This window comes from Rana temporaria, chromosome 2, assembly GCF_905171775.1.
Source record: "Rana temporaria chromosome 2, aRanTem1.1, whole genome shotgun sequence".
NCBI classification, from domain to species: Eukaryota; Metazoa; Chordata; class Amphibia; order Anura; family Ranidae; genus Rana; species Rana temporaria.
In genome coordinates this window covers 273,772,557-273,800,249 of record NC_053490.1, presented here as the reverse complement: position 1 = coordinate 273,800,249, position 27,693 = coordinate 273,772,557, and the positions used below count along the sequence as shown (strand labels likewise).

At 42.8% G+C, this 27,693-nt stretch overlaps 1 protein-coding gene across 3 annotated transcripts in view; it reads right to left on the bottom strand.

The window, feature by feature from the left end:
* The window catches only part of LOC120926817 (myotubularin-related protein 9-like), a 43,270-nt gene extending 15,577 nt beyond the window's left edge, over positions 1 to 27,693 (bottom strand). The window contains exons 1-9 of one of the 3 annotated variants that reach the window (XM_040337045.1): positions 27,451 to 27,693; positions 27,121 to 27,369; positions 23,532 to 23,691; positions 19,001 to 19,126; positions 18,742 to 18,915; positions 11,342 to 11,559; positions 10,816 to 10,977; positions 9,744 to 9,885; positions 3,651 to 3,871 (exon numbers count right to left, since the gene is read on the bottom strand). In XM_040337045.1, the coding sequence (XP_040192979.1) occupies positions 3,651 to 3,871; positions 9,744 to 9,885; positions 10,816 to 10,977; positions 11,342 to 11,559; positions 18,742 to 18,915; positions 19,001 to 19,126; positions 23,532 to 23,691; positions 27,121 to 27,317 (1,400 nt within the window). In that variant the 5' untranslated portion in view covers positions 27,318 to 27,369; positions 27,451 to 27,693. Of the gene's footprint in view, positions 1 to 3,650; positions 3,872 to 9,743; positions 9,886 to 10,815; positions 10,978 to 11,341; positions 11,560 to 18,741; positions 18,916 to 19,000; positions 19,127 to 23,531; positions 23,692 to 27,120 lie in introns of all 3 variants that reach the window. The other 2 variants (XM_040337044.1, XM_040337046.1) reach the window with 2 other exon arrangements.

Below are 27,693 nucleotides of genomic sequence, written 5' to 3'. Positions count from 1 at the left end.
GTCTGTGGCTGGTGGTTTTGAGAACCACCCGCCTTGTGGGTAATTGTGTTGGCAACCTGAGCTGTAATGGCAAGGTTAGCTTTAAAAGCTTTATATTGATGATTATTTATTTACACGTTGTTGATATTAATTATCACAATATTTTGAAACCAATATTAAATAAACCGCGGCCTTTAAAATCCAGCAGTGGTCTTTGTCTCTTATTTATTTATTTATTGTTTACTTAGTTATTGAAGTGTAAGGTTATTCCGTCTGCTATCCCATGACAAGAAAAGGGGGCAATTTTACCCCCCTTTTCTCCATGGGAGAGCGACGGGGAACAGTGGTTCTTCCTGGGGAAGGGGGGGGGTTTGTTCCCCCCCCCTTCCTCCTGTGAGGAGAATGGCCAGTGGCCTCTGGGTGACCTTTCCTGGGCTGAGTAGTTTGCCCGGGAAAGGTCGGTTTAAATTTAGTAACTTGCCCTCCAGGTGACCTCTCTCTGAGGGAACCTGGCGGGCTTTTTTGAACTTTGAATGACCCTCCTGGGCTTCTGGTCAGAAAGCCCGGGAAGATCCAGTTTAAACTGGTCGGAACCTGTTGGATTATAGCCCGTTCTGGGCTATTTAAAGCGGGTTCCGTCCAGTCCAGGCTCATTCGCCTCAGAAGACTTGGAGCTGTGGTGTTCTTCCCCCCCCCTCCCTCCCCCTTTTTTGTCAAAAAATACCTTGTCGCGGTTATTGGTATGTGGTAGTGTCACCTTTGAAAAAAAAAAAAATTGTTTTATATATATATATATATATATATATATAATAAAGTGTTTTTAAAAAAAAAAAAAAAAAATCTTTAAAAAGCAAAGGGGGACTAGCTATGCTCATATTATTTTATCCAGGAAAGTTATCTGCTATAAAGTTGGGCACCGTTGTTCTAGCTGGGTAATTGTGTTGGCAACCTGAGCTGTAATGGCAAGGTTAGCTTTAAAAGCTTTATATTGATGATTATTTATTTACACGTTGTTGATATTAATTATCACAATATTTTGAAACCAATATTAAATAAACCGCGGTCTTTAAAATCCAGCAGTGGTCTTTGTCTCTTATTTATTTATTTATTGTTTACTTAGTTATTGAAGTGTAAGGTTATTCCCGTCTGCTATCCCATTCAATAACTTCCTTTATAGCAGATCTCACAGGCATCCTAAATAAACTAAACCCTGCCACAGCTTTACTAGGTATCAATTTGGATATCTATCCCAAAGAATATAGAACAATTGTATTCCACACACTAGTAGCAGCAAGACTCACTATAACCAGCCTGTGGAAATCCAAGGACGCGCCCAACTTATCGACAGTTATAGCAAGAATCAAAATACAGGCCCAATACGAATTAATGCTGGCTTATAAAAATTATTCCACTACTACATTCAGAAAGAAATGGTTAGCTTGGATCACCCATCCTAGAGCATCCAAATACTTAAAATAGTGTAATATTTAATCTATAGTCAAGTTTCAAATACGTCAAAGTCATATATATGCTTACCCCAGATGTAATGTATTATCCTGGACCTATTTTATTGATCTGTGTAGCAAGTTTTGTTAAGTTCATTTAATTTCTGTGTGTGTATATATATATATATATATATATATATATATATATATATATATATATATATATATATATATATATATATATATATATATATAATTAGACATGTGCACAGAAATTTTTTTCGTTTTTTTTGTTCTGTTTCGTATCGTTCCGTAGGTTCGTTTTTCGTAAGACGCCCGTTTTCCTGTTCGTTCCCGGTCGTTTTTCGTACGACGAGATTTTTTCGTATTCCGATCGTTTCGTATTTTCGTTACCGTTTTATTTTCGTACATGCGGGATGGTTCGTTATTCTGTTTAATTCATGTTTATTACTTGTTAGACAATAATTTTCGTGAATTTTCGTCAATGATTTGCATTCTGTGTTTTGGATTCCTTTTTCTGTTCGTGTTTTCGGTCGTGTGTTCGTGTGACATCTATGACAATTTGTTGTGGATGTCATGTGGGCATGCGACTGAAGATACGAACAGAAAAAGGATTTTCGTCATTTTGTACTTTCGTAAATATATCGCGGGATTTGCGGCACTTTCAACACGCGGCTCATCCATATTAACGATTGTTAAGCCCCATACACTTGGTCAGACTTTTTTAACAACAAACATAAAAACGTTCGTTTTCCGTTCGTTCTCAGAAAATTTGTTTGTTTTTAAACTCCATCAGAAAACCATTTTTGGGTTCAAAAGTCTGGCCAACTGATCTCCCTTCAGATGAAAATCCACAGAAAAGTTTATTTGGCTTTACTGTACTACTCAGCACAAAAGAGAAGCTGCTTTACTAACTACACTCACTGCCCATTCAAAAAAACGAAAATGACATCTATAATAAAAGATTTCTATTCTGTATTTTGGGTCCTTTTTCTTTTGGTGTTTTCGGTCGAGTGTTCGTGTCACATCTGTGGCAAAAGATTTGCATTCTGTTGAATCCAAAATACAAACAGAAAAAAGGAATTCAAAATACAGGGTGCGGGTCTTTTGTTGTGGATGTCGTGTGAGCATACGACTGAGGGTGCGAACAGAGAAGGGATTCAAACAGAATACAGAATGCAAATCTTTTGTTGTGGATGTCGTGTGAACATACGGCTGAGGATACGAACAGAGAGGGGATTCAAACAGGATACAGAATGCAAATCTTTTGTTATAGATGTAATTTTTGTTCTTTTGCCGTTTTCGTTTTGTCGTATTTTCGTCAGATCGTTCGTTCGTATTTGCGGTTGTTCGTTATGCAGCTCATTCGTAATCCTGTCGTTTTCGTATTTTGGTGCTTTATTTTTTTCGTATGTACACATTATTCTGCGGGTACGAAATTGAACATTTTCGTACGAAAATAACATTCGTACGAACAGGAATGCACATATCTAATATATATGTGTGTACTGTATGTATGTATATATATATATATATATATATATATATATATATATATATGTGTATATATATATATGTGTATACATTTTATGTTTTCTTTATGATTTTTTATATACAAATAGTTAACTCAATTGGAGGCCTAACCATGCCTACAGATTGAACCCGATAGGGGTAGGCTGGTACAGGCTACCAAGTACTGTATTGGCATAAGAACAATCTTATGAACCAAGGTAACTCGGTTGGTTACTAAGGATTAATATGACAATTTTAACCTGTACTGTTAAGTAAATACTTTCAATAAAAATATATCGTTTAAAAAAAATGTGATTGGAGTTTCAACACAATACAAAAAAAAAGAAGATATTTGAGTTTAGATGTACAGTACATTGTTGGCCACAAATAGATTGATTGCTGTCTCCAAACAGCTCAGTTACAGCCAGTGCTAATTTTACTACAGGAGACCTAACTCTGTAGTGTGATTACTAAGGACATGACTTATAAAGCAGCAGTATGACAACATACTGATTTTAATAACATATGCTATGCTTTTATTATTAAAGTGGAATAGAGCATTACTGAATTTAAGCCTTGGGGAAAAGGTTTCCCCACTTTACTGAAAAGCAGATGTGAAGGCACAATTGTGCTATGTCGACTGAGATTTTCTGGGGGAAAAAAAATACTGATTAGCTATCAATCCTTACTCACCTTTCTTTTTCATTATTGCACAAGAAAGTGCCATACTCTGAACTGTATGCATGGGTTGCCAGCATGCACAAAAATGTCTCATTAAATTCCATTGCCCTAGGAAATTGGCGAGTAAGTTGCCAGCAGCAGTCCAGGAAAAGCAGAAAAGTGGGCGACTCCTGCTGAGCCCGCTCCTGTGACCACCCAGATCGGGCACAACGCAATTGGAATGGGTGTCCTGCCTGAAACCAAGAAAAGTGAATCAACATTATTCAGCATTTAAATGGAATACAGTTGAAGGTGCTACTCCATACTTTAGGTTTTGAATAGATTAGGGAAGATTTTTATCCTCTCAAACACTAGCAGCACACTTCTTGGTATGTGCGTATTAGGAGACTGGCTTGTGCGGATCTTTTGCCTACAGAAAACAGCTAAGAGGAATTGTATCTGGGCCCCAGCCATGTATAAGAGAACTATTAGAGCTGCCCTGCGAATTCGCGGCAACGTGCGTGCGCGCACCCGCGCGTCCCTTGGCGCCAAACAGCCTATTTAAAGGGTGCACTGACCCTAGCCTAGTGCTGATGGATCTCAGCGGTTCCGGTCCCTGTTTCCCGTGCCTGTTCCTGTGCTCCCGGTTACTGAACCTCAGCTTCCTTGACCTTGCTATTGGACTCGCTTCGCCTCTGACTCTCGGTTCCTGATCTCGGCTTCCCACGTGACCCTGCTTCCTGCCTGATGACTTTGTGCCTTGCTGCTCGCTCGCTGCTGAACCCGGTTTTCCATGTGACCACCCTCCTGTCTCCTGTTTTGCTCCGCTCAACTTCCCGGGTACCTGCGACTTCGTCCCTGAAACCTGCTGCGACTTCGTCCCTGCAACCTGCTGTGACTTCGTCCCTGCAACCTGCTGCGACTTCATCCCTGCAACCTGCTGCGACTTCGTCTCTGCAACCTGCTGCGACTTCCTGCCTTTCAAGATTCGCATCAACTGCTGCGGGCTTCCGGAGTTACATCTGCGGGCACTCGTGTCTCCCCTGGCCCTTGGTTTCCCCTGTCTCCACTCTCAGCGGGACTAGGGCCGGAGATTCAAGAGAGGCTGACCTCGTCACTTCAGACTTCACCCAGGTACGTGACACCATGGCTCAGTGACAACAGAGAGGTGTATCAGGAAGAAGAGGGTTTCCAAATCAATTTATCTGGTAGAGAGGAACCTCCATATAGCTCCCCTTGCACTATATCCCCTAGGTGTCAGTTCCTTGTGGCTCAAATTCCATTTACCTATCTGGTCTTTCTACTATGTCTGGGGCAACTCCCTCCAGTTCCTTTGTGTCAAGCAAGGAATTCTCATCTGCTATTACTGGGTTAGTTCACTAGTTTTCTGGCATCCTTTCCAGATTAGACTGTCTTGGTTGCAAATGGAAATGCTCGCTTTCTTCTCCTCCCTCCCTCCTAACAGAAGAGGAGATTACTAAAGACCCACCAGAGTGGAGAGCATGCCTCTTCAGTGAAATCTACTCCTGACCCAGTGTTAGGTGTTATCCTAGACCCAAAAAGCCTTTGTGGGCTTTGTCACAGAAGTTGTCCGGACCAACCTTAAACTCTTGCATGGGATTGGGACAATCCCCAATCTTTTCCTGTACATCCTCACTTAAAGAATATGTTATGGGCAGACTGGGTTCATCCTGATAAAAGGTTTAAGGATGCTTAGGAAAAAATGCGTGGAAGCTTTATTTAACCACTTGCCGTCATATGACGTCCTCAGGATTCTTAGCCGCTGCGCGCCCCCGGGGGCGCGCATCGCGGCGATCGTTGTTGCGGGGTGTCAGTCTGACACCCCGCAACACCGATCTCGGTAAAGAGTCTCTCACGGAGACTCTTTACCACGTGATCAGCCGTGTCCAACCACGGCTGATCACGATGTAAACAGGAAGAGCCGTCGATGGCTCTTCCTCACTCGCGTCTGACAGACGAGAGTAGAGGAGAGCCGATCGGCGGCTCTCCTGACAGGGGGGGTTCGCGCTGATTGTTTATCAGCGCAGCCCCCCCTCGGATCGCCACATGGACCACCAGGGATGCCCACCAGGGAAGGGCAAAACAAAAAAAAATGAGAAAAAAAAAAGTCAAAAAAAAAAAAAGTCAGAAAAAAAAAGTCTGGGAAAAAAAAAAGGATGCAAAAAAAAAAGATGCCAATCAGTGCCCACAAATGGGCACTGACTGGCAACAAGTAAATCAGTGCCGCCCCACAGTGTCCATCAGTGCCGCCCCACAGTGTCCATCAGTGCCACCCCACAGTGTCCATCAGTGCCACCCCACAGTGCCCATCAGTGCCACCCCACAATGCCCATCTGTGCCACCCCACAGTGCCCATCTGTGCCGCCCATGAGTGCCCATCTGTGCCACCTATGAGTGCCCAGTGCCGCCCATGAGTGCCCATCAGTGCCGCCCATGAGTGCCCATCAGTGCCGCCCATGAGTGCCCATGAGTGCCGCCCATGAGTGCCCATCAGTGCCGCCTATGTGTGCCCATGAGTGCCGCCTATGTGTGCCCATCAGTGCCGCATACCAGCGCCGCCAATCAGCGCCACCTCATCTGTGCCCGTCAGTACTACCTCGTCGATGTCCATCAGTGCCATCTCATCTGTGCCCATCAGTGCCACCATATCAGTGCCCGTAATTGAAAGAGAAAACGTACTTATTTACAAAAAAATTACAGAAAAAAATAAAAACTTAATTTTTTTCAAAATTTTCGGTCTTTTTTTAGTTGTTGCGCAAAAAAAAAAATCGCAGAGGTGATTAAAGACCAACAAAAGAAAGCTCTATTTGTGGGTAAAAAAGGACGCCAATTTTGTTTGGGTACAGTGTAGCATGACCGCGCAATTGTCATTCAAAGTGTGACAGTGCTGAAAGCTGAAAATTGGAAGGTACATAAGTGCCCTGTATGGAAGTGGTTAAAGCCTCTTAACCGATTCCCGACCGGCTTGCGCAGCTATACTGCAGCAGAATGGCTCTTCTGGGTGAAATCCCGTATATATACGGCTTCGCCCAGGAGAGCGACAAGAGGGTTCCAAGCAGAAGCCCCAATCCCAGTACCGTAAGAAGAAGACATGGACTTCCAGGACCTCTAGACCAAGTCCTCTTTGCAATGAAGGGGCAAGTGGATATTGGGGACGACTGAGTCTGCAACATAGTCATTTGAAGTTCCAAAATTGAATTTTACAGCTTTACCCCTCCATACTTTATACTTTCAAATGTTTCTTCGATTTTTCAAAAAAAGGTTGTCCTTTTTTGGGCACTTGATCATCTGCTACCTCGGTAAAAATTTAAAGGTTTCACGGTTTCTACTTGAAACGTTCACGATTCCCAAAGCTCACATGGATGTCCACCAAATTCTGTCTCTCAAGAGATTCAACAACTTTCTCTGGGTGCAGAAGTTCCAGATGAAATTGGGGCAGTCAGTGGTTGCCTACCTCCAGCAGGGAGATGTTCTGCCATCTGTGGATATCAAGCATGTCTATCTACACATACCATTCCTGTGATTTGCGGGGGAATACTGACACTTTTGTGGCCCTTACATTTTTTCTGTCCACTGCTTTCAGTGTATTCACCAAGGTGCTAGCCCCTAGTCTTGGGGCTCCCACAGACTCATGGTGCTCCTGTCATAGATTACATGGATGACTTGCATCTGAGGAAGCAGTCCCCTTCACTTCTGGAGCTCAATGTGACACGGATGGTGAAAACTCTAGAGCGGTTTGCATAGGTTCTGAATTTTCAGAAGTCAGCCTTAGTCCTAACCTAAAGACTGCAATATTTAGGTCTGTTGGACACGATTCACTTGAGAGTGATCCTACCCCAGATCAAGTGTCTGGCTTTTTTTCAAACTCTGGCAAATCCTTAAATTCTGCTTTGCATTAAGGTCATAGGAAAGATGCTAGCCTCTTTCGAGGCAGTCTCCTTTGCCCAGTTTCATTCCAATCCGCTCCTGGGACTGGAGAACATAGTCGTTCAGGATCCCCTGATGCAGTTACACCCCAGAAGGAGACTGTGTCTGGATTGGTGGATCTCCTTGTGAATGCTGGAAATGGGAAAATCATTCCTCCTTTTGTCCTGGAGAGTCCTGAGGGCAGATGCCAGCCTGGTGGACTGGGATGGAGTCTGATTCCCTCTTTGTGCTTCCTGAAGGAAGGGTCAGGCAGCTTCCAAATCTACCATTTCCTGATAGATTTGTCAGCTTAATTTTTAGGCTTATGGTCTAAAGGGCAAGGTTCCACCATTTTCAGTGATGGCTTTTTAAACTAGGAGTGTTGTGGCAATTTTACACCAGACTTTCATAGCTCAAAGGGGTTGTAAAGGTTTGTTTTTTTAGGTTCCTTGAAGCTAGGGCATTGTTGGTTCACTTACCTTTTCCTTCAATTTCCCTTCTAAATGTTTTTTTTCTTTGTCTGAATTAATCACTTCCTGTTCCTCCTCAGTAAGCTTGCCCCCATCATCTGAGCTGTTCTGGCTGGGGGTTAGTCAGCGTCCTCGCACCCTCCCTTGGGACTACATCCCTGTGGGGAATACAGCGTCTCCCCGCAGGGATGTAGTGCCAGGAGAAGGGATGAGCACGCTGACTAACCCCCAGCCAGAACGGCTCGGATGATGGGGGCAAGCTTACTGAGGAGGAACAGGAAGTGAGAAATTCAGACAAAGAAACATTTTTTTAGAAGGGAAATCGAAGGAAAAAGTAAGTGAACCAACAATGCACTAGCTTAAAGGAACCTATTTGGAAAATAAAAAAATTACCTTTACAACCCCTTCAAATTTTTAAGGCTGCTGCCTTGCCTTTCATACAAAGCTCTACCAAGTGGATATCTGAGCCTCTGAGGATGAAACTTTTGGTCAGGAGGTTTTTCAGGCTGCTGGTTGAGGTTCTAACCTGCTCTGGTTTGGTTGCCAATCAGAGAAGCTTTTTCCCTCACGGGGCGTGCTGGAGAGGAGTATATCTGTGACAGGTGTCATGTGTTCTAAAATCTTCGCGGGGTCCCCGTTCCAGATGTGGCATCCACCTTCAGGGTGCGCGCATCCATGGACCCCGCCGGCGCGGCCCACCTGGCCAAAATTGCAGACTACTTGGAACCTCATCTGGAGGTACAAGGGGACCCCAGTGACTTACTGGGTTCCCGGTTCTATTGAGAGGATCCCAGGCTGGGTGCCGTTCGATTGGGGAGTCAGTTTGAGGAGGACCCGGAGGCAGGTTGTTCAACAGAGCCTGAACAAACCAATTGTGGATCTGGTGACCAGAGTACTGACAGGTATGTTTGCTGTCATCTGGTGACCAATGCAAAAATCTACTGGGAGGATTCGCTCCATTTATCTATCTAGCTTAGTTATTGTAATTGGCCTGTGGCAGGGGGCCCTAGAGCCAGGTCTGTGAGAAAGGCCTGTTCCTCCCAGAAATCCTAAGTGACATCTCGGCTGCCAGGCCTGTGAGAGTGGGTCTGTCCGGGGGCACTTTACCCACTCCAGTTGGAGTGGCGACGAGTTACAAATTGGTACTATACAGAGCAGTACTGACTGCTCCATTTAATATCCAGGCCTGATACTGCAAGGTTCTCTCTCTCTCTCTCTTCATCAACCTTGTTCTTCCCAATTTATGTTGATGTTGGCTGTGTTGGCCTGGAAAAATAAAGCATTGGAAAAAACTTTTATTCACTGTCTGGACCTTCGCTCACTGTTTGTTTCTACAACTGCACCCCTGGGCCATATCAAGGTAACTCAATATGCCGATCCCAAAAACAAACCAGTGGCTCCTGCGGGGGTAGCGCTACACGGTTAATAGCTTGCTAAATAACTGAGACTTTTGCCTGGCTGGGAGGAGTTATGCCTTTGAAGGGATTTCCTGTCTTTTTTGCCAGTGTCCAATGTTCTGAAGGTGACAGCATGACCCTCTTATAATGTAATGTCCTATGATGCGTGACGCAGGACAGGAAATGAGGGAAGAGCTGCCCAATAGAGACACAGACAAAATAAAAAACAAACATTGAGGATCTAATTCTACCCCACTCTTTTCAAAACCAGAAGTTTGGTTGGAATTGCACTCTAATGAGTATAACATATGGGAGAATACAGCCTATATTACCTGTAACCATTCACGTTCAATAAGGTCCTGGAAACCAGCCAAGGTTCGACAGTTATGGGACAGAATCAGTTGAGCAAGGGAAGTCACCAGCAGGGTATTGTCAGTACCTTCATCACCATGAACAAGTACACAGGTACCCACTCTGTAGCAAAATAGGTAATTTTTAGAAAAAACAACCATATTGGTCAGCTAAATTAAATATTAGCATTTCCTTTCACAAATTTCTATGAGTGGATAGATATATAAACTTTTGTTTTTAAAATGTACTCTGAGACAAAGACCTTTGATGTTATTTGATGCAGTTTCCCCTTTTTCTGTATATGTATTGAAAAGCCCTAAATTAAAAAAATAATATTTAAAACATTTACTATTTGACATTAAAAAAATATTTTACTATTATAAACTATTGAATCAATGTAAGAAGGAGATCATCCAACGGTTCCAACCTGTTAGATTTTGCAGCCAAATGCAATCTATGATATAATGCATTTTATGGTCTCTGCAGATTAAAAATATGATTTCATGATGTAGGGGATATAGATGTGCTCTGCATATAGAACCCTATGATAATATCTTCTACTGTATTTGTGTACTATTCATCTCAGGAAGTATGCCTGCTTGCCAAAGTAAACCCAATATGACAGCTTATATTTTCATAAATTATAATAGCAAACAGATTGGATTTTTTTTCTAGTTAATCAGAAGCATAGCACAATTATTCAAAAACTATGACTTCCAATTTACAAGGCCTTGGCTAGAAACTGACACACTTTAGGTTGTTACAAAGGGGTATACTATAAAAAAAACACTAATATAAATGCCCATCCTATACAGTAGAATTATAAAAAGAAAACAATTTAAAGCACACATTTTGTTTTATTGCTATGATGATGGTACATGCATACGTCATGGTACAGTATATATACTTTCAAGCATAGTAGCTTAAAGCCTGAGTTTTGATAATTTATTGCCCATTTCTGTTCATGAATTCTACTTCCGTCTTTTTAACCATAGCTATTCCATGTTCATCCTTTATCTATCCCTTTACACTTCTATGCACCAACCACCTCACCTCTCTAAACATTCAGCAGCCAGACCTGCAGTGCTCAGAGCTTCTTTGACGTGGGTCATCCAGCGGGAAGTCAGTAACCTAGTAAGCCAGCGGTTTATTCCCAAACAAGGTTCATAACAAGCAGCAATGAGCCGCGTCAGGCTAGTCTGCAAAGCACGTCCCCTAAAAGTACAAAAATTGATTAGTTTCAGATGCAGGTTCTTACACTTGTTAGGTAGGTCATCAATGGTCCACAAATCAGGCTGTTTAGGACTACCTCAAGAGGAAAATTACAAAAGCTACCAATCATTGGAAGTGCTCATTACTGTTCACAGAGATTTTCTAGATCTATATGCAACCTGGCCAATCCTTCCCTTCTCTCAGTGGGGTGAAGGAAGAAAGACTTTACCTGCGTATAGGTCATATTAGTCCGTAAGGGGAATTACACTAGAAACAGTGGTGGGTTCTGATGCTACAGTCAATACCGGCAGGCAGGTGTCTACTCGCCCATCTTTGTAGGTAGGTATCTGGATATCCTTAGACTTACCTTTCCAATGGGTGGTAGAGCACCTTCCAGTCAGGGTACCGATCCTTGTTCTCAGTTCCACCTCCCATGCTTCTTGCTTGTCTGGCATCATGCTCACTGCGAATGTCAATGATAAACCCACATAACTGCCCTTCTAGGGTAACATTCAGCAGCATCTCATCTTCTTCACACTTACGATGTGTTGGACCAACCAGTGGCTGAGCAGAGCGTAACATAACCTAAAAATTGAGAAGAGAATAAAGAAGAGGTAAAAAGAACAGTAGATATGTTATGCTCATGTACATCTTCAAAATGCTATTGATTTTTGGGCACCAGTTCCCCAAAAAAGTGTAATTTAACTTGAAAGAGTGCAAAAAAAGGTTAACTATATTGTTCAACATGACATAGAGAGAGTACTAGCATTTTCGTAAATGTCAGCAATGGCGGTCTCTGTATTACTCTTAACAAATGTTTTCCATTGTACACTAATGCCGCGTACACACGGTCGCTTTATGTGATGGAAAAAAAACATCATTTTTAAAAATGTCATTTAAAATGACCGTGTGTGGGGAAAATGTCGTTTTATGTCTTCTGAAAAACGAAAAAAAAAAAATTCGAGCATGCTTCAATATGTTGTGTTGTTTTTCAAAACGTTGTTTTTTGTGTCAAAAAATGACAGTGTGTAGGCTAAAACGACATTTAAAACAACGTTTTTAAACCCGCGCATGCTCAGAAGCAAGTTAGGACGCGAGTTTGAATGGAACAGAGTGCCGTCGTATGTGCTAAACGTAACCACGCTTTGCTAGAGCTTTTGGGAAAAAACTATGGTGTGTATGCTACATCATTTTTGAAAATTAAGTTTGAAAAACGTCGTTTTTTTTCATCACATAAAACGCCGTTTTTTTCTATCACAAAAAACGACCGTCTGTCCGCAGCATAACTTTAGAGAAAAGTTGCCTTCATATACAAAACCTTCTGGTTCAATTCCATTGATTTTAGCCAGAGCTAAGTACAACTTGTATAAAATAAAACAGTAGCCTTAACTTCAGGTAGACATACAAGGCACAGAATAATGCAGCTCCGTATTCAATAATATATAATTAAATGTATATTTTCTTGCTGCAAGAGGCTTGCTGATAGGAGGAAAGAGCCGAATGACAGAGAGATGAGCTCAGTCTGCTGCTTCTCCTTTCACCATACATTCACAGCCTATGAGAGGGACTACACCTGTAAGTGTTACCTAAAGCAGTGTTCCACCCAAAATGGGGCGCTCCGCTTGTTTGCATTCCCCCCCCCCCCCCCTGCCACATTTGACACTTTTTGGGGGAGGGGGAGTCGGTACCTGGTTTTGACAGGTGCCCGCTTCAACTTCCTGGTAAGATCGCTGCATGGCAATCTGCATTATGTACGGCCCCTCCTCCTTCCCCTGCTGCCTTCTGGAACCTGTGTGTGTCCCAGAAGATGACAGGACCATTTAGAAAGCACAGCGTGACTCGCGCATGCACAGTAGGAAACTGGCTGTGAAGACTGAAAGCTTCACTGTCGGTTTCCCTTACTTGCAATGACGGTGCCTGCATCCAAAGCCAATGGACGAATCGGCTTGGGTGGCGATATCACAGGAGAATCTCTTGACAGGTAAGTCTCCTTGTATTAAAAGTTAGCAGCTACAGTATTTGTCAATATTGACAATTGCTCGGTCGTGCGATATGGCTCCCAAACAAAATTGACGTCCTTTTTTTCCCACAAATAGAGCTTTCTTTTGGTGGTATTTGATCACCTCTGCGGTTTAATTTTTTTGCGCTATAAACAAAAATAGAGCGTCAATTTTGAAAATAAAGCAATATTTTTTACTTTTTGCTATAATAAATATCCCCCAAAAATATATATAAAAAATGTTTTTCTCAGTTTAGGCTGATACGTATTCTTCTACATATTTTTGGTAAAAAAAATCGCAATAAGCGTTTATTGATCGGTTTGTGCAAAAGTTATAGTGTTTACTAAATAAGGGATAGTTATATTGCATGTATACAATTTTATTTTTATTTTTTTACTAGTAATGGCGTGATCAGCGTTTTTTATCGTGACTGCGACATTATGGCAGACACATCGGACACTTTTGACACATTTTTTGGACCATTGTAATTTTTACAGCAATCAGTGCTATAAAAATGCACTGATTACCTTGAAAATTACACTGGCAGTGAAGGGGTTAACCACTAGGTGGCGTTGTAGGGGTTAAGTGTGCCCTAGTGAGTGATTCTTACTGTAGGGGGGATGGGCTACACGTGACAAGACAGTGATCACCGCTTCTGATTACAGGAAGCGATGATCACTGTCATTGTCACTAGGCAGAGCTGGGAGATGCTTATTTACATCAGCATCTCCCCGCTCTAACTCGCCGTTAGAGGATCACAGGTATCCCCACGGTGATTAAGTCCACGGGACCCGTGGTTGGGCTCACAAAGTTCGTGGTGGGCGCGCGCGCGTCCACAATGCCGTGATTTTAAAGGGGACACACAGGTACGTCCTTCTGCCTGTCCGAGGCATGCTGTCGACGTATAAAATTGTGCGTTGGTCAGCAAGCAGTTAAACAAACTAGACCAGCATGACAGCCAGGCAGCTAGCAATAATTTTAGAATGCAATCTGTCTGCAATAGCAGCCTAGATATTTCCCTCACCATAAATGTCCTTTAAAGTCCAATTCTAGGAAAAAACAAAATCTTCCTTTGCAGCTGTTTCACACAGGCTTCAGTTTGTATAATGTGTGAACAGCAAACTTTGACAATGCATTTGCAGAGCTTTCATAAAGCTTTGTTGAAGCTTTTAATGTACCATTCAGCTCCAGCTTGTAAACGTTGAACACAGATGCGAATGGGAGTGCTGATTGCCATTGCCAAAGCGAGCGCTCACACAACCGCAGCCGCCCAATCTGCTCCTTTCCCTGCATCCTCATTGGCACGGAGAAGAGCGAGTTGCAGGAAGGACTCTACGAGCACTGTGGGGGGGGGTCTCAGTTACTAAAAAAAACAGACTGATTTCTCCCATTCTTAGGACAGGAGAACCAGCCTGTAAATTCCGAGAGTGGTGACTACAAGCTGAGCCGAGTGTCGGTCTATGACACTCTTTCACTCTCCTCACATACGAGCATGGAGGAATACAGATCCTCCTCCTTCCAGTCCTGCCCACACTATCCCGGCATGCTGTATCTGAAGAGAGGGGATGTGTGGGCGGTAACTATGAAAATCAGCAGCATTCCTGGCTGTGTGTGAATGATGCCTGAGATTCTAGCCTAGGCTGTGGGTAAGTGTGTGCACTGATGTGCAGTAAGTGTGTGCACTGTCTGGAAGATAGTGGGCTGGGAGAATCAAATCAGCAGATGAATATTTATGCAGCCCTGGCCAATCCCTTGAGAGAAGTGCCTAGATGGTGGCTGGGAGAGTGCATACAGTAAATACTCTGAGACCTGGAGCAGAGAGATTATTGTCCTAGAGGAGAAGATCCCAGCCTGGAGGGCTGCTGCCTTCTTGGGCTGACTTACCAAGTGTCCAATGGTGTCCCTAGGGGGGGCCAGAGGGGGCCCTGACCCCCCCAACATTATGCTGTGCCCCACCATGTGCCCCCCTTACTGTAATCACTAAACTGCATTATCTCCATCCCTTCTCTCCCCCATCTGTCTCCCTCTCCTGTTCTTTCAAGACATTCACAATTTACTTTCACTTTCAGTTAGGCAGATAATATACGGTGCAAATTTCTTTCCTGCATCCACAGATTGCAGGAAAGAAACTTGTATGATTCCCCCATCAACACAGACAGTGGTGACAGGGGAATATCCCTCCTGCCCAGCAATTGTATTCTCCCGACAAACAGTGATTATCACTAGTGGCTATACAGCAACCACTAGTGATAATCATAAGAGAATCTGCTCATTAATGGTTCAAATCTCAACCAGTTCCTGCTGAACCAGCTGAGATTTAAACTGTCTATGGCTGGTCTTGCCTCTCAGGCAACCCATACATTGATCACTTTTTTCATTCAACTATTAGGTTGAATGAAAAAAAAAAAATTATGCAATTCCTCCATCTACACATTATAGGTGGACGGGGGAATCCTCCCAGTGTGGACCAGTAGTGAAACAACCAGAGTCGCTGTCCTGTCCCGGCTATTCAAAGCTGGTCTCTGTCTCCATGGCAGCGGAAGCAGCACATTGGAACCCAGTGCTGGTTACTTTATGGGGCTGATGTACAGGAGGGCCAGCCCACACTGCACATCGCTAATCACAGGCAGTGAGACATTTACCGATCCGCAGCTGCACAGATCAGGAAATGTCTCACTGCCTGTGATTAGCACTGTGGAGTGTCGACTTCCTGGTGGGATCGGGCATGTGGGATTTCAAACACACCCGAGCCCATCTCTATTGGTTGTAGACAGTTGAGCTCCATGCAGGTTGCTTAGCAGCAGTGGAGCCTTCTCTGACATGCTGATCGGGATGCAATCCAGGTGATGCTCCTAGTCAAATCCTAGTGTTAAAACAATTTCTGTCCGCTCCGCATGTGTTAACCTCGGCGACATGTCAATGGTTGTAAACAAAGAGAAACTTGTAAATAACTCATGAAAGAATAAAGTTACATTAAAAGCAAGCACACTATTGTTTTTCTTGTGAAATTCCAAATAAGTTTGATGTGTCACATGACCCTCTTCCTATTGAAAAAACAAAAGTAGGATTCAAAATGGCCAACTTCAAAATGGCCGCCATGGTCACCACCCATCTTGAAAAGTTTCCCCCCTCACATATACTAATGTGCCACAAACAGGAAGTTAATATCACCAACCACTCCCATTTTATTAAGGTGTATCCATATAAATGGCCCACCCTGTATATATATATATATATATATATATATATACACATATATACACACACACACACACACACACACACACACACACACACACACAGTGGGGATTGAAAGTTTGGGCACCCCAGGTAAAAAAAATTATTAATGTGCATAAAAAAGCCAAGGAAAGATGGAAAATTCTCCAAAAGGCATCAAATTACAGATTAGACATTCTTATATGTCAAAAAAAGTTAGATTTTATTTCCATCATTTACACTTTCAAAATTACAGAAAACAAAAAAAATATGTCTGCAAAAGTTTGGGCACCCTGCAGAGTTAAGATCTTGTACTGCCCCCTTTGGCAAGTATCACAGCTTGTAAATGCTTTTTGTAGCCAGCCAAGAGTCTTTCAATTCTTGTTTGAGGTATCTTTGCCCATTCTTCCTAACAAAAGTCTTCCAGTTCTTTGAGATTTCTGGGCTGTCTGTCACACACTGCTCTTTTAAGGTCTATCCATAGATTTTCAATTATGTTGAGGTCAGGAGATTGTGAAGGCCATGGCAAAACCTTCAGTTTACGCCTCTTGATGTAACCCCCCGTGGATTTTGAGGTGTGTTTAGGATCATTATCCATTTGTAGAAGCTATCCTCTCTTTAACTTCAGATTTTTCACAGATGGCATCAAGTTACCATCCAAAATTTGCTGAAATTTTAGTGATTCAAATTTTCCTTCTACTCGTGAAATGTTCCCTGTGCCACTGGCTGCAATACAACCCCAAAGCATGATTAATCCACCCCCATGCTTAACAGTTGGACAAAGGTTCTTTTCATTAAATTCTGTGCCCTTTCTTCTCCAAATGTACCTTTGCTCATTCCGGCCAAAAAGTTCTATTTTAACCTCATCGGTCCACAGAACTTGTTTCCAAAATGCATCAGGCTTGTCTATATGTTCATTTTCAATGTTCAAACGCTGATTTTTGTGGTGAGGACGTAGAAGAGGTTTTCTTCTGATGACTCTTCCATGAAGACCATATTTGTACAAGTATCTCTTTATAGTGGAATAGTGTACCACAACTCCAGTGTCTGCCAGATCTTTCTGGAGGGATCGTGAGTTTTGAATTGCTTTTCTCACAATCCTGCCAGCTGTTCTGATATTTTTCTTGGTCTTCCAGATCTTGCTTTAACTTCCACTGTTCCTGATGACTTTCATTTCTTAATTACATTCCGAACAGAGGATATTGACATCTGAAAACGCTTTGCTATCTTCTTATAGCCTTCTCCAGCTTTGTGAGCGTCAACTATTTTCAGTTTCAGTTTTCTAGACAACTGCTTAGAAGAACCCATGGTGCTGATTGTTGGGGCAAGGTCTGATGAGGGCATTTAAAACCTTAGAGATTGACATCACCTGGTCTTCCCAGACGATGATTGAGAACAATCCATGACACTGGCAGGTTTTAGCTTTGCAAAGGGGGCAGTGCATGCTATAAATTCTGCAGGGTGCCCAAACTTATGCAGACGCCATTTTTTTGTTTTCTGTAATCTTGAAAGTGTAAATGATGGAAATAAAATCTAACTTATTTTAACATATAAGAATGTCTAATCTGTAATTTGATGCCTTTTGGAGATTTTTCCATCTTTCCTTTGCTTCGTTATGCACATTAATACAAATTTTTACCTGGGGTGCCCAAACTTTTGATCCCCACTATATATATATATATATATATATATATATATATATATATATATATATATATATATATATATATATATATACACAGTATATATAAAATTGCATTTTATAGTTGGACCCCTACTTTTGTCCCTGTCCCCCCATGTGCCCCTCCTAAATATGAAAGCTGGAGACGCCGCTGCATGTGTCGGCTGTTCATTGAGGTCCCAGTTAGGCTAGCTGGGGGGGGTCAATTCTGCTAGAAGAAAGGGATCGGGTCTAGTATCACTGGAAAAGGTGTCTGGAAGATATTGGAAGGAGGCGCCCAACTATCTAAGGACATTAGTCAGTACCTACTGGAGTGAGAGATCCTTGAGACTGTATGTTGCTGCTATCTCTTGGGTGCTAAAGTCAGCACTGCTGAAAGGGGACATTGTATTTGGTGTCCCGGTACAGTTCAGTTCACTATGTGCTTGTGTAAGGACTTTTGCAAGGAAGATTAGTGTCCTCAAGTTGCTACTAAAGTTACTGGAGTATCCCACAGTTTCTCTACTCCTATCCAAGTTCAAGTTCCACAATAAAGCATCCGAGAAGCATACCCCTAGACTGTTCATTGAGTCAAAGGAGTGACTCTGTGCCTGGCTGCGGGTGCAACTATAGGAAAAGACCCTAGGGACCTTAAACTGCTGGCTCCTGTGGGAGTGAGCGCTACATACCATTTCAGGATGCAGACAAACAAGACATCTAGTACTACATAACCCAAAACAGTACGATGAGCAGCTGCTTGCTGGGATTTTAATATAATTCAAATTATCAAGTATTCTTGTCATCTAATACACAAAGATAGGAAAAACATTGTAAAAAGATAGAATCTCTACAGTCTAGAGATAGTTAAGAATAATACTATGCCTAACATACCACTTTATTGCGCCGGTGGTGGTAACTAAATATGGGAAACCTGTGTCCCTGCCTGAAAGTTGCAGCCTTCCTCAGAGAATCATCAGAACAGGATACGGGTACAATAACCTTTTCTGGGTAACTAGAACAAAGTCTAAAACCGGCATTTACATGACTCAATCTCCAAGCGTCTGTCTGGGAAGAAATACAAAAAAACATATTGTAAGTAGCATACTTTTACCATTTCAGCATGCAGAAAAAAATGTAGACAGTTTGTCACCTCAGCCTTTAGCTTTTGGTAAAATGTTTCCATGGTGTCCCTTGGCCATCCTTTACCCAACTTGCATCCAGCAGGTCTAAAGAAAAATGGGTAGGTAAGGGTAACAGAATCCAAGGAGGAGAGAGCCTGTGGATGTATATGAAGGTATAGTCATTACATGTTGGCTGGAGATAACCTATAAGGATACTCATCATGAACATGGAGGATACCATTGCTGACTTCTATTTACAAAGATGCAAGTTCCCTGGATGTTATTGTAGTTCACAAAACTGTGAATCACTAACCAGGGACATTTTTAACATCGTCCATGGCTATGTCTTATTTTTTACTGTAAAAGTGATCAGCTATAGAGATGTCCAGATCGCTTTTACTGAACAGCCAATTTTCAGCTGATAAAGATGACACCAAGCTCATGGTGGCAGCCAGTCCAGGACATTTTAAAACGTTAACATACTGTAACAGCCAGATAATAAACATTTGCAGAAGGTAACCATAGCTGTATTAGTGCACTTGGAACAAACACAATTGAAACTGAAAACGTGATAGTTTTTTTTTGCACTAACATTCAAATTTCTAGGACAAGCTTATGGGGTGTACCTCCTTCAAATGTCCAAGCAGCGCTAATAGCCAATGGTTGTCTTAACATTCCGCTTTGTGTATTAGTATTGCTTGGGACTAAGATAGGGTGACCAGACATCCCCGGTTTGCGGGAACAGTCGCTGGAGCCAGTCTGTCCCTGGATTTGTCCCCGAATTGAAGTGGCATGGAGGGCATCTGGTACTCTCGCCCCGGGTGCAATATTTGGGGGGGGGCGCAAAACCAAGTGTGCTGTGTTTCCCCTCCGCCCAGAAACTCCTGTAGTCCAGCCTGTCCCCCATGATCCCTCTGGTGCGGTCGGCCTGTGTGTGTGTGAAAACAGCGGAGGGGAGGGGCGGTGCAGAGCGTAAGGCTGCTATTGGAGAAGCTCTTGGCAGGGGATACTGAGGAGCGGCTGGGAGTCGGGAACTGTATATAAACAAAAAAGTCAGTGCTACTACCCATACATCACATAGAAAGCAGAGCTCCCGGGTGCTCGATCCACAGTCACTGGCTGAGTAAAGTAATGAGGAAAAGATGATCTGTACTCCGGTCTTGCTCTTTAAAAAATCGTCATATTTATTAACAAGCCACAGTGAACAAATGCAAATAAGAAAAGTGTCGGGAACAGTACCTGGTGCTAGGGAGAGCCCTGCTCCGATAGATTATCATGGAGGCCATGGAGGGGTGAGCAAAATCAACTGATATACACTGATCATGTGGGGGGGCAGGTGGTGTAGTGCAGGAATGAGGTAGGTCAGTGTAGTGGTCAGTATAGAACTCAGGTAGGTCAATGTAGTGGTCAATATAGGAATCAGGTAGGTCAGTGTAGGAATCAGGTAGTGGATAGTGTAGGCAGGGCCGCCATCAGGGGGGTACAGGGCACAGGCATTACACCTGTAAGGGCCCCGGATGCCCCCCCTGTAATCGGCGTGATGTGGGAGAGAGTGGAGAAGAAGAGGAGATGACACTTTCAGTTTCTTGGCACCCCCCCTGGTAATCGGCGTGATGCGGGGAGAGGGGAGAAGAAGAGGAGATGACACTTTCAGTTTCTCGGCAGCACCGTCCCCCTCGCCCCCCCGGTTCTCAGCCCAGGCCTAATGCCGCGTACAGACGGTCGTTTTTTGTGATGCAAAAAAACAACGTTTTAAAAAACGTCATTTAAAATGATCGTGTGTGGGCAAAACGTTGTTTTATGTCTTCAAAAAAACGACCAAAAAAAAAATCGAACATGCTCGATTTTTTTGTGTCGTTTTTCAAAACGTCGTTTTTGTTTCACAGAAATTGACCGTGTGTAGCAAAAAACTAGGTATAAAACGACGTTTTTAAACCCACGCATGCCCAGAAGTTAGTTATGAAGTGAGCTTCAATGGAAAAAAGTGGTGAAACGTAACCTCGCTTTGCTAGAGCATTGTGAAAAAACGATGGTCTGTATGCTATGTCGTTTTTGAAAATGAAGTTTCAAAAACGTCGTTTTTTACATCACATAAAACGTCGTTTTTTTTACATCGCAAAAAACGACCGTCTGTACGCGTAATAAAGCTGTGTAAGGGGCCCCAAAATGTATAGGAATCGGGTAGGTTAGTGTAGTGGTCAGGTAGGTCAGTGTAGTGATTAGTGTAGGAATCAGGTAGGTTACGTGGTCAGGTAGGTCAGTGTAGGAATCAAGTTGGTCAGTAATACTGTACTAGTGGAAGGGACTCAGTGAGTGCTAAAAGTCTGGCGGGGGGTGCAAATTTCTTGCTTTGTCCCGAGCGCTGACATCCCACGCTACACCACTGACTGCGTATATAGTTTGAGGAAAATATGCATATAAAATAGTTTACAATTTGGAAATAAAAAAAAAATATGTCCCTGGATTTCATTTAAAAAATCTGGTCACCTTAGACTAAGACCCCTTTCACACCGTGGCGGATTTCAGGAGCTTAAATAGCGCTTCAACAACACCCCTGTCCATTGAAATGAATGGACAGCGCTTCCAAAGAACCTTAAAAGCGATTTGAAAGCACCGCAAAATGGGTCTGTCTTTGTTTTTTTTAAAGTCGCCCCGCTAGGGCCCCGAAAAGAGCTGCAAAAGCGTCATTAAATGCAGCTAAAACGTAGCTAAAGCACCGCAAAAACGACTGGCACTTTAGCGGCTGTTTTAGCAGCTCTTCAGTGTGAAAGGGGTCTTAGAACAGGGGGTACACCCCAAAAGCTTATACTGAAAATGATAGTGTTAGTGCAAAAAAAACAACAACAATGTCATGGACAGTACTTAAATGTTTTTGTTTCATTTGCAGAAGGAAGTCAGCAGGGGCAGTCCTCCTAATCCTCTAATTACAGAAGACTCATCAGAATAACTTTGCTACATCACAATAACGGAAAAAGAACTTGCAATCGTTGGCATGAAAAATATATCTCTTTAAAGTAAAACTAAAGGTAAAACTTTTCTTTCTAGTTTTGGATAGACCTGTCAGGGATTTTTATTTATTTTTTGCTGTCTGTGTTCCTGTTAGGGTGTTCCACTCTCTCTACTTGTCCTGGGGACCGCTATTACTGAAAGTGAAAGTAAAAGTAAAAGGAAATGCCAAAATGCCAAATGCCACCAGAACAGGAATAGAATGGAAAATTTCCAGTGAAGACACTAGTCCTGGTGACCTTACTGACTACCAAAATTTCCTCCCATCTTTGACAGGGGTTATAGCGAGGGGTGTTGCTGGGTGGGAAAAAGACCAGGGGCTTCATCCTGAATGTAAATTTGATAACCTCTCCCACATAAAGCAAGTCCAGCCCAAGCTCCACCCAATGCCCCACTCACACCTGCCCAATGGGCTGCAGTCTGTTCCAGTGCTGTCCAGCGGGCCTCAGTGAGAGCACACCGAGTCTGGGCTGAGGGCTTGAGCTGGCTGTAGAGTATATGCTGCTACGGCCTGTTGCTGTGCTGTCAATTTCAGTTTGTCGCCACTCCAGTCAGAGTGGGTGAAGTGCCCCCGGACAGACTCCTGCCACAAGCCTGGCAGCCGAAGTGTCACTTTAGATTGCTGGGAGGAACAGGTCTCTCACACAGACCTGGCTCTAGGGCCTCTGCCACAGGCCTATTACTTTGGATAAGCTAAATGGACGAATTGAGCGAATCCTCCCAGTAGATTTTAGCAGAGGTCACCGGATGACAGCAAAGTGTACCTGTCAGCATTCCGGTCACCAGATCCCTGATTGGTTCGTTCCAGCCCTGTCAGACAACCTGCCTCCGGGTTCTCCTCAAGCCGACCCCCCAATCGAACGGCACCCAGCCTGGGATCCTTTCAATAGAACTGGGGACCCAGTAAGTCACTGGGGCCCCTCTCAGGAACATGGAACTCCGCATAGAATGTGACCCCGGCCTGGTAGGCCATCGCCGGGGTCCGTTGGATGTGCACACCCTAAAGGTGGGTGCCGCGCCTGGAACCTGGAACCCGCGAAGGACATGAAAAAATGTCTGCCACAGATATACTCTCCCCCAGCATGCTCCACGAGGGAATACTCATCTAATTGGCTGCTGGGGAAAAGTGGCTCTGCCAGAACCCCTCTAGCGCCACCTGTCGCCCAGGGTTCGGAACAGCATCCCTGGAGTGCAGACTGACCTACAGGACAGTTCAGGAATGACAGCAGCCCAAATTTAGAAAATTGTGAATGGGAGCAAAATAACTCTCCCATTCCCCACTAACTTTAGCGTAGTGCCCATACTGAAAGTAAGGGGGCGCTACATAATATAAGACCCGGGCTTATTTTTGGGGAAACACGGTAGTATATCTTTACAAAGAAAGGTTGAATAGTTTATAAGAGGAACACTACCTAATTTCAGTGATGGTTTAATAAATGAGTATATTGTATCTACTGTTAGAATTGTTATATGAAAATAATATCATGCAATTATTATAATAATGCAACATTGTAAAATGTACTAATGTATTTTAAGTGCCACAATGTTACTGACCTTCACAGAGCGGGCAACATTAAGTGTCTCCTCCATGCCAGGTATCTCTAGCTGGATGACCCTCAAGTCTTTACACCTAAGAGTGACAATTCCTGAACTGGTGCTGCTTTCCCCTTCTTGGCCATTCTCCTTGTTCTTTAGCACTGCTATGTTGTGCACACTACAAAATGTAATAATAATAGAATCTAAAATACAGAATTAAAGAAAACAATAGAAGAGAACACAGGTTTGCTTTCTAATGTAAAGCAAATGACATGAATTCAAGAAATGTACTTTACGTGCTGATATAGTACCTATACTGTATATTCTACAAAGTCTTCTAGAGAACAAGTAACCCATCCATACTTCCCCCTATGGAATTAACAATGCCCCTACCACCAGTGTTGCCAACCGTCCGTATTTTTACAGACAGTTCGTTAAAACGGGCACCTTTTTCCCATGTTCGTAAATGTCCGTGGTTGCAGAAATGTGCCAGTAAAAATATCCGAGATCGGTTCAGCTTGGGAGATTGGAGGCAGGGGGTGTTAGTGGCAACACAGAATGTGGGGGATGGAGACAGGGGTTGTTGGTGGCACCGCAGAGGGTGAGGGATGGAGATAGAGGACGATGGAGGCAGAGGGTGATTTGAGGCAGGGGGCCTGGCGGAGATTGGAGGCAGGCGGTCTGGGGGAGATTGGAGGCAGGGGGAGATTGAAGGCAGGGGGTGTTAGTGGCAGGGGGTGATTGGAGGCAGAGGGGATGGTGGCATCGCAGAGGGTGGGGATGGAGACAGGGGTTGTTGGTGGCATCGCAGAGGGGGATGGAGGCAGGGGACGATGGAGGCGGGGGGTGATTGGAGGCAGGGGGCCTGGGGGAGATTGAAGGCAGAGGGAGATTGGAGGCAGGGGGAGATTGGAGGCAGAGGGAGATTGGAGGCAGAGGGAGATTGGAGGCAGAGGGAGATTGGAGGCAGGGGGAGATTGTGGTACTGCAGAGGGGGGTGAATGCAGGGGGTGTTGGTGGCAGAGGGGGATGGAGGCAGAGGGTGATGTGACTAATTAATTAGCCCTTATTATATCGAAAATAACAAAAATTATTTTTTTTACCTTAATATCTACCTTAAATCACATTGCTATTTGCCTAGTGTACTTGTTTGTATCCTAAATACTGAAATTTGCACCTAAAAATGTAATTTAGTAACTTTTGTGAAATGCCAGTAAAAAAGTGGCTGCACCAGTAAATTTTGGGTATCGTGCCAGTTAATTTCAATCTAGTAGGTTGGCATCACTGCCTACCACATGCACACACATTACGGACATTTGAACAGAACCCTATTAACTTGCCTTTTGCGGACTCTGATGTTGCAGAGATTTCCTTTCACTTCCTGTTTGGTTATGAAACAGGAAGTGAAGGTAAATCTCTCAAATGTGATATAGATGGCAAAAAAAAAACCTTATGGGGGTTGCTCTACTCTATCCAAAATGGAAAAAAAAAAGTTTTGCCCATAGTTCTACTTTAATGTATCTTTAAACAAGACCTTTTTTCTTTTGAATAGAGTGGGAAAGTGTTGGACCATCTCTCGATTTTTTTTTTCCCCATTAGGTAGTTGCAACAACAGGCCAGTGTACATGACTAAATTTAACACCAGTGTTTTAATAAATAGATTAAAAGAGCAATTTCAGAGTTTGGATTGTAGGACTGTGGATGAGTTTTTTTCTCAAACCCTCATGCCCTAGACCAGTGTTCTCCAAACTGTGGCCCAAGGGCCGTATGCGGCCTTTTGCTTGCCTATATCCGACCCTTGAGGGGCTATTTCCCCCACGGAAGCCAATAATGGGGCACCATTCCTCCCACTGAAACCAACAATGGAGCACTACTTCTCCAACTAATGCCAACAATGAAGTGCTGTTCTTTCCACTAATGCCAACAATGGGGGACGCTAGTCCTCCCACTGATGCCATCAATGGGGTGCTATTCCTCCCACTAATACCAATAATGGGGAGCTATTTCTCCCACTGATACCAACAATGGGGCGCTATTCCTCCAACTGATGCCAACAATGAGGCGCTATTCGCTATTTCTCCTACGAATACCAACAATGAGGAGCTATTCCCCTCAATAAAACTGATGATGGGGTATTACTTACTCCCATTGACTGAATGTCATTTTTATTACCACCAGTGCCAGTCCTGTTCCCCTAAAGCCTGAAGGACAGTAAACTGGCCCTCTGTTTAGACAGTTTGGAGACCCCTGCTCTAAAAGTTAAGACACCTTTGTTTAAAACATATCTAAAGTAGATCTAAAGCATAGAGTAGGGGAGGGGAAAAACCCCAGCCAGGTTATATTTTCTTTTTTTTACCATCTGTGTCCAATTGGGGAGATCTTCCCTCACTTCCTAATCAGTGAACACAACGGAAAGTCAAAGAAATGTTGGGTGTTATCTACTAAAACTGAGAGTGCAAAATCTGATGCAACTCTACACAGAAACCAATCAGCTTCCAGGTTTTATTGCCAAAGCCTTATTGAACAAGCTAAGATTAGCAGCTGATTGGCTCCCAAGCACAGCTGCACCACATTCTGAGTGCTCCAGTTTTAGTAAATCTACCCAACTATCTCATACAATTGTCGTAAATGAAAGTCATTTGATCATAAATACCACTTTAAAAACAAACAATATTAAGTTTAAAGTGGAGGTTCACCCGAAAAGTTAATTTTTAAGATTAGATTGATGCTCATTTTGTCAAGGGGAATCAGGTAGTTTTTTTTAAATCGAAGCAGTACTTACCGTTTTAGAGAGCGATCTTCTCCGCCGCTTCCGGGTATGGTCTTCGGGACTGGGCATTCCTATTTGATTGACAGGCTTCCGACGGTCGCATACATCGCGTCACGATTTTCCGAAAGTAGCCGAACGTCGGTGCGCAGGCGCCGTATAGAGCCGCACCAACGTTCGGCTTCTTTCAGGTACTCGTGACGCGATGTATGCGACCGTCGGAAGCCTGTCCCGAAGACCATACCCGGAAGCAGCGGAGAAGATCGCTCTCTAAAACGGTAAGTACTGCTTCGATTTAAAAAAAACTACCTGTTATGTTCACAAATGACAGCTATTTCAATAAAAAAAAGGATGACATTTGTAATAGAAATCACTACAGAGACCGAGCTTTGCATATTATGTTGAACATAATAGTTCCAGTACAGTAAAAAATAGACACATATAGTATATATATATAAATATATATACATATATGTATATATATATATATATATATATATATATATATATATATATATATATACATACAGTATATAAACATATACATATAATACACACTGACATATTTAAATAAAATGCACAAATATATAACAATAGGAACCACTACAGAGACTGAGCTTTAAATATTATGTTGAGAGTAATTGATCCAATATAGTAAAAAAAAAAAAATATATAAAATATATATATATATATATATATATATATATATATATATACACCATATATAAATATAAACATATACATATAATACACACTGACATGTTTAAATAAAATGCACAAATGTATATTTCTCATTTTCCTTACTTATGTAACGTACAATCTCTTATGTTCTATATGTACCTTTTCTCTACAGAATCCACAGCACAGTGCAGAAGCCAGAGTTCACATTTCTCCAGTCTTGCGCCCTCCAGAGGATGGGCAGAGAGTAGCAGGTGATGGCTGGTCACACACAAAGTCCCAGTGACTGGAGGTTGTGGAGGGCAGTACATTCGTACATTTTCCACTTGGGAACACTGAATAAGATGTGAAAGCTCCATGTAGTGGTGATGAAAAAAAAAACCCTGCAAACTGTAGTTCAAAAGCTGTACACTTTGAGATAAAGACAGCTTAGTGTAAATGTGAGAATCCAGAAACAGATAAATCAGAGAAGGAATTCTTGTTCATACAAACCTGTTCAATGTGAATCTCTTCAGAAAATCATAAAATGCTTCGGGAATAGTTAATAGTGAAGTAAATCATTGGAATATCCTTTAGCAGATAAGGGACATTTTATTTGAAGCAAAGCATAGAGTTGTCATATAAACTCTTGCATATAAGAAGGGGGAGGAATGTCACTTGTTGCAAGAAGGAAGCTGTGGTTCTTGTGACATAGATGGTAAAGGAAACAGCCTCCAAATTAACCCTTGCACAATC